The sequence below is a fragment of the Nicotiana attenuata genome, chromosome 3, assembly GCF_001879085.1.
Source record: "Nicotiana attenuata strain UT chromosome 3, NIATTr2, whole genome shotgun sequence".
NCBI classification, from domain to species: Eukaryota; Viridiplantae; Streptophyta; class Magnoliopsida; order Solanales; family Solanaceae; genus Nicotiana; species Nicotiana attenuata.
Window position 1 is genome coordinate 15,584,213 of NC_031991.1, and position 7,797 is coordinate 15,592,009.

Here is a 7,797-nt window from a genome sequence, read left to right on the forward strand (position 1 = left end):
CCTCCACCACTCCCACATTATACGTTTTTCCATAGTTTTCTCCATACAATGATCTTAAACAGTTTTTTTTCTTTTAAACTGGCTGATTTTAAACCTTCTATGCTCTTTCCTACAATTAATTACTCAATAGGCCAAGAATTAACACCAGAGCAAGGGAAAAAATTGAAGAAGCTAAAATCAGAGATGAAAAGAAGGTGATTGCTTGTTGATGGGGAAGCTTCGGAATTTGGAAACTAAAATTGATGGGTTGAAACAGTCGATGATGGCGGTGATTGAAGCGGCGGAGCATCTATGAGGATCGGCGGTGAGATCTGTCTTTGAAGCCATGGCGTGGTCGCCTCTCTTTCCGCATCTGTCTTTGTAGATTTGAGCCTCTTAGTTTCTCTAGTTAATTATTTTTGGCCTAGCCACTAGAATTACTTTTAGGCTATAACATGTGTATTGTAATTTTTGGGGTACCGCATGATATATGTTTGGGCCGATGGGCTATAAATGAATTTTGCTCTCCAATTATTCAGTAAGCCCAGACCGGAACCGGCCCACTAACAAGTGAACGGGTAGCCAGTTGGGTTTATGGAAGCATTCACTATAAGTAAACCCCGAAAGAGGGGGATAAAATATCCAAAGTCCTCGGTGGAACATTGTAGTACCATTCATACTAAACTCTACATATAAACGGCTCTCTCCACCCTTATCATCACCACTTTCTCCCTCATTCTATCTTCTTCCTCCCTCACTTTCAGCCAGCCATGGCCTGTTCTTCTTCCATTATAGGAGTTCCCTCCATATACCAAACCAACCCTTCACGAAGACCTATCCCTACCCCACTTTTATCCCTTCCTTACTCCAATGAAAAATCCCATTTTATTAATGTTCGTCTCAGACATGCTTCTCTTGTGGCTTCTGCTGTTGTAACTCCAAATTCTTCAGTTCTTAGTGAAGAAGCGTTCAAGGGAATTGGGGGTTTTGGGAAAGACTCTTTGAATGTTAGCAGCGAACCTGAATACGATTCTGAGTCTGAGGTGGAGGATGATGATGAGTCAGCAGCTGAGGATGAACTTGCTATTTCTAAACTGGGTTTACCTCAGAGACTTGCTCACTCTCTTGAAAAACGTGGAATTACTCATCTTTTCCCTATTCAGGTTCCACTCCTTTTTCCTTTCTCTAAACATTTTGTAGTATATAGATAATTGCTATAATTATTGTTTGATATTCTAATGGTCGAATTTGTAATTGATGGCTAATATTGTCCCTTATTTATGGGACTAGGTCTATTTTTGTTCCTTAAATATACCCCGAGCATCTTTAATCCCTTAAGTTTGATAAAGTGGAGCATTTTGTTCTAACGGACAAAAAGGGGTTAAAAACTAATGGTCACTTCCCATGCCACTCACTCACATGTCCCGGGTAAAACACCAAAAGATTTGCAACTAACAGAATAGGGTTCATAACTGGTGTTCAACAGCTGCAACACATTCTTCACCTGTAATGATAGTGGTCACTCCTTTCCCACTAAGTTCTGCAAGCGTCTTTGCAATTGCCTATCACTACATTAACATGCTTTTCTCTTTACTCTTCAGTTACCGAAGCAACATAATCAGAATTGAAGGAAAACACTAACAACATACACAAACATTAACACTGCTCCCTCACCAAAAGATTAGAATAATAAGTAAATACTAAGTTAATGCACTTAGTGATGTGTCAAACCAGCTTATCATCTTCCTTTTCTTTTAAAAAGCCACGTAAATTAGTTGTATTCACTTTTCCTTTCTATATAAAGCTCAGCAGGTCAGCGGGCACAAAAGGCACTAGGTGATTGCTTCCCATTTGTCCAAGCTTTGGTAGATAGAGTTACCTGGTACCTGTTGTGGGTGGAAGGTAGTGCGTATCCCGTGGAATTAGTTGCGGTGCATGCAAGCTGCCCCGTATGCTACGCTTATAAAAAATAAAATATAAAGCTCAGTAGGTAGTAAACAAATACGAATGAAAGATTGGAAATTGGTACCTCTGTTCTAGCAGAAAACTTGTCAAATTCAAACACCCCCATTGGTCCAATCCCGATCACTGTTTAAATAGTCTCCAAGGCATCACTGAAAGTCTTGACAAAGTTTGATCCAATGTCCAATCCCATCCAAACCGTCTGGGATAGCTGATGGTGGCACCATTAGTTTTTAACCTCTTTTTGTTAGTTAGACCAAAGATGCTCCAGTTTATCAAACTTAAGGGATTAAAGATGCTCATGGTATATTTAAGGGACAAAATAGACATACTCCCATAGATAAGGGACAATTTGGCTAAAAACTCGCTTTTAAATGTTAGCTTGTAATTTTGAAAGGTGGGCTAAGTAAGCCTTTTTACTGCAAATATAGATAGATTAACCTAAATCATGTTTCCTTACTATGTAGAGAGCTGTTCTAGTGCCGGCACTGGAAGGCCGGGATATAATTGCTCGTGCAAAGACAGGAACAGGGAAGACACTTGCCTTTGGTATTCCAGTATTGAAAAAGCTTAGTGGAGATGAAGAAATGAGAAATACTCTGAGGTAAAGGTTTTTAGCATGATGGTTAGAGTTTTTGTTATTCTAATTATGGACAAGTATGATTATTTGCTCTTTTAACTTATAGGCGTGGGCGGCTTCCCAAAATTCTGGTACTTGCACCTACTCGAGAGTTAGCCAAGCAAGTAGAGAAGGAAATGAAAGAGTCGGCACCATACTTGAACACTGTCTGCATATACGGAGGTGTTTCTTATGCTACACAGCAAAATGCACTGACCCGTGGGGTTGATGTTGTTGTTGGAACTCCAGGTAGACTTATTGACCTAATAAACAATAACACCTTGAAACTGGGGGAGGTGGAATATTTGGTCCTCGACGAGGCTGATCAAATGCTCGCAGTTGGATTTGAGGAAGATGTGGAAGTTATTTTGGAAAAACTTCCATCACAGAGGCAGAGCATGCTTTTCTCAGCCACCATGCCTGCCTGGGTAAAGAAACTGGCTAGGAAGTATTTGGACAATCCTTTGACAATTGACTTGGTAAGCCTTTGTTCTTTCTCAGCGTTATTTATCATCTTGATATATGCAGTATTGCGATGTGCCCCTGAATGATCTCTTGGTTCTTTTTTAATTGCAAATTGTTGTTGCTTTCTGATTAGAAGTGCAAATGTTCACTATATTTCTTTACTTTTCCTAAGAAGTTATGGATATTTGGTTTAGATATAGATTTAAAAAGAAAACATATAATTTCTGTTCTTCCCTGTGGTTGTCTTACCTGTTGTTCCCTTCCGTTCATTTCAATTACTCATTTAGGTTGGTGATCAAGAGGAAAAGCTGGCAGAGGGGATCAAGCTTTATGCTCTATTAACTACAGCAACATCAAAACGAACCATACTCAGTGATCTTGTTACGGTATGTATTAACAGCTATTTTCTTAGCTTTCTTTCACCGATGCAGATTTCAGAGTGTCAGTTCTCAATTATTGTGCGAAATAAATCGTCAATAGTACTCAAGCACTCAGAGCCTCAACGTTTTGCTTTGAACAATTTCTCAGGTTTATGCAAAGGGTGGAAAGACAATTGTTTTCACACAGACAAAGCGAGATGCTGATGAGGTCTCAATGGCATTATCAAACAGCATTTCTTCTGAGGCACTGCATGGCGACATTTCTCAACATCAGAGGGAAAGAACTCTAAATGGGTTTAGGCAAGGAAAATTCACCGTGCTAGTTGCGACTGACGTTGCATCTCGTGGTCTTGATATACCGAATGTTGACTTAGTAAGTTCATATGGCTGTATATATATATATATCCCCCTTAACTACTGGAATGTATTGTTTTTATCTTCTGTTATTTATGGTGCGGTTTATGTGATCAGAAAATTGAGATTTCAGGAGTTTATAAATTGGAATTCTTATGACATTTTATAGCTGGGAGTGTGAACTGCAAATACCAGAATCCATTGTCTTTGTTAGAAAGCGTGCATTTGTAACACCTCTTTCATGGATTAAATGAAACGATAAACTTTGTCATATCTATTGCTTAATAGGTTGTTGCATGTTTTGACTGTTTGCATAATAGCCTAAAGCTGTATATGGAGGAAAAATGGCCTTGATCAATCATACCACTAATGTTGTTGTATTTCATTGGTATGATAAAGTCAAACTTGTTGTTCTGCTTCCTCTTCTTTCGAAAAATTTCATGTTTTTCCTGAAGCAAATCTTGGAGAAGGGCCTCATTTGTTTGCACTTAATGGGTGTCTAAATCTGCATGGTTCAGATCTCAGCCCATTAATTGCATTTATTTTTTACTTTCTAACATCTCTTAATGGGCCTGAATGATTCATATCTGTGACAGAGTCTTGACGGCATTCAGACCTTAAAAATACACGTTTTTTTCTCTCTCTCAAATTCACGTTCTCTTTTCCTTCCGCTAAAGAACTTCACGGCTTGCATCACTCTCCAACCATCAACTAGTGCATCAAATATTTTCCTCTTGCAAGATTTCAACCTTTACTGGGTAATTTAAACTTGTGATTCTCCAACTTGACTCCATTCTTTTAATATTAGTTTTCAGTTTTGAGAGTAGGGTTTAAAAAAGACCCCTTTTGGAATATTATTTGAAAAGACCAAACAGACGTAGAGAGAAATATCAGATTTATGGGGTCTTATATCATTATAGAAACAGTGTAATAATGAAAAATTGCAGTATAATTGACCAATGCATGATGATTCTGTCATTATGGTTGAATCAGCTATGGGTTTAATTGATAGGAAAGTGTTGGCTACTTCCTCGTGTGGTTTACTCAAGTTTGGGGAAATCACTTAACAGTAAAAGAAATTTTAGTCTTGGCTTCATTCCCTTTTTCATGTTTTACCACTATTGTTTGTTTCTTTCCTGTTGTAATGTTGGATGGGATAAAGGCATCTTCTAGAAGACGACAAAAGAATTACATTTTGTTACAACAATTGTTGTTATTGATAGATAATTTTTATTTTTAGTTCAGATAGTTCGATAATTGTATCAAACATAAAAATATTCATTTCAATCTTTAAATACTTCAATTTATCTCAAATAATGAATTTCTTGTTTCTAGTGTTTTATTGATATATTATTTAATCATTTTTATTTGTATTATATAATTATCATGTTTAAATATTGATATATTATACGCATTCGGATGTTGATAACAAACCATTTTTGGGATCCAAAAAGCTCAATCCAGAGTGTAGAAATTTTTATGTGAAGTTTTTGAAATTGGTTAGTTACTTCATTTACTTACTGGGTCTAAGTTGGGTTCTAATATGGTTATAAGGAGGTTTCTCAACCACATTTTGTTTCTTCCATTGATGAATTTCTGGTCCATTCTGGTTTGTATTAAATGACCTGTCCATAGTGGCATTTACTGATAAAGTCTTAGCTAGCATTGGCCATAGATTTCTAAATTTGTTTTAAAATACTTGATTTGGGTGAAGTTTGGTTTGAAGATGAAAATCTGTTTGGACATAATTTTTCAGAACATATTCACTTTTTCTTTTTGGAAAAAACATGAAACGTAACTTATATCCATAAGTTCTAAAAACTATCAGAAATACCCAACAATGCCAAACAAACTTGCTAATCCTGTATATGCAGAACCTTCATCGATGCCATTCATTATCATTATCACAAACCATAGTCCTGAACATAGATAAGTTTGGCGCAAAATTATCATTTTTTATAATGAACTACATAATATACTATCTTAAAACTATAACCTAATATTTTAATATTAACGACTAATAACACAATTACTAGCTACTACAATTCGTCAAATTGCAATAATATTACCAGATCCATCGGTAAAAAAGAAATGATAGTAACTAGTTGGTGGATTAGTTGAGTTACAATAGATGGTGGGCTTTTTTATAAAATATGTAAGTGCTGGGTAATTTTTAAAATTGTTAAAAAATCCAACGGTAATATTTTGGGCCAAAATCAGGTGTAGAGCTAGTTTTGGGATTTGGAAATTTTGTTCTCAAAATCTGCTAAGATATGGATAAAATCTATAAACAAACAGGTTTTGCCAAATATTTTTTGGAAAAAACTTGGCAAAATCTATGGCCAAACGAGGGCTTAATCATCAAGTGCTTAGATTTAGATACCACATCTTATTATCCAGATGTGCATGTAGATTCAAACATTTTAATCTTAATAAAAACAGATGGCCAAGTGTCATAGAATATCTTGAACCTTTTCTTCGAATTGCAGATTGATGTAGAATTGCTGCTAGGGTCTACCGGTAACAGCCTCTCTACCTTTACCAAGTAGGGATAAGGTCCGAGTACACACTACCCTCCCAAGACCCCACTTGTGGGATTAAACTGTTTTTTTTTTTGGTAGTTGTTATTGTTGTTGTATACTCCATCTTTTGCTGCTGACCACAATTAGCTGTTTGAATCTGTTCTGCTTGAGAAGTGCTACTTAGTGCATTTACTTGGTCATTGTATTTTCTGTGATTCTAAGCTCTGTATATGGGCATCAGTTAACAGTAATAACGCTTTGGATATCCACTTTTTTATTTAGGTAATCCATTACGAACTGCCCAATGATCCAGAGACTTTTGTTCATCGCTCTGGTCGAACAGGACGTGCTGGAAAAGAAGGCAATGCTATTCTGATGTACACAGGTAATCAAAGGCGAACTGTCAGATCTCTCGAACGTGATGTTGGGTGCAAATTTGAGTTCGTTAGTCCTCCATCTGTTAAAGAGGTTTTGGAGTCGTCAGCTGAGCATGTGGTGGCTACACTTAATGGCGTTCATCCCGAATCTGTTGAGTACTTCACACCAACTGCGCAACAGTTGATGGAGCAACAAGGAGTAAATGCCCTTGCTGCTGCACTTGCTCTTTTGGGTGGGTTTTCCAAACCGCCATCTTCTCGATCTCTAATAACTCATGAGCAGGTACGACTAGCTATTGAGATATTTATGTTGATTGATAAAGCTTAATGGTTGCCTCCATTATTGAGGTATTTATGTGTATTGATAGATCTTAATGGTTGCCTCCCATATTAGGTATTTTTGTGTATTGATAAATCTTAATGGTTGCCTCCCATATTGAGCTAATCAGCACTTAAAAAGTTCCGATCGTACTTCCTTTTCCCCCCCTTTCTCCATCCATTATGCTGCCGACTGAATGGCTTTTTCTGCATGTAAGTTGTAATGGCTAATTGAATGGGCAAGTGAGGTGCTGAATGGATGACACTCACCTCCATCATATATATTGCTCCATTCTCTTTTCATCAGCTGTTTTGGCAGTGTTCCCTTGTCCCAACCCCCTCATGGGCTGTCATAGTAATTGCATATGATATCCTCATTGTGGTGCAAAAATGTTGTAACTGCTGCAAGCCCACTTGGCTATGTTCTATGACCTGCAAATGCGCATGGGCGAGTTTATAGGGAAATATGGGGCACGTGAACCCATGGTCTCTCCGCAAAATTAGATATTTTATGTACGTACATATTTTATACAATTGGTATAATATTAACGGTTGGCACACATGCTTCAAGAAGGATGAATGGTGCACTTAGTTGAATGTTGATTTATTTACTAAGAGGGACAGGGATCAATTCCCATTTAATGCATTTTTCCTCCTTTTTTTTTAGTAGTGCATCCATGTACTAGAAATCCTAGATCCGCCTCTGCAAATGCACCATGTAATTGACCTACTCAACTGCCCAAAGGTCTTACCTAGTTGGTTCGTGATAGCAGTGCCAACTAGAACATGTATGCTGCTTTTAATTTTTCAATCTCAAATTG

At 37.3% G+C, this 7,797-nt stretch overlaps 1 protein-coding gene across 1 annotated transcript in view; it reads left to right on the forward strand.

Annotated features, from left to right (window-relative positions):
• Window positions 626–7,797, forward strand: part of LOC109223341 (DEAD-box ATP-dependent RNA helicase 3, chloroplastic) — a 9,377-nt gene continuing 2,205 nt past the window's right edge. Inside the window, exons 1-6 of the mRNA XM_019387604.1 lie at window positions 626–1,142; window positions 2,409–2,545; window positions 2,628–3,039; window positions 3,313–3,411; window positions 3,554–3,778; window positions 6,564–6,941. Coding sequence (XP_019243149.1) covers window positions 750–1,142; window positions 2,409–2,545; window positions 2,628–3,039; window positions 3,313–3,411; window positions 3,554–3,778; window positions 6,564–6,941 — 1,644 coding nt within the window. The 5' untranslated portion in view covers window positions 626–749. The remainder of the gene's footprint in view (window positions 1,143–2,408; window positions 2,546–2,627; window positions 3,040–3,312; window positions 3,412–3,553; window positions 3,779–6,563; window positions 6,942–7,797) is intronic.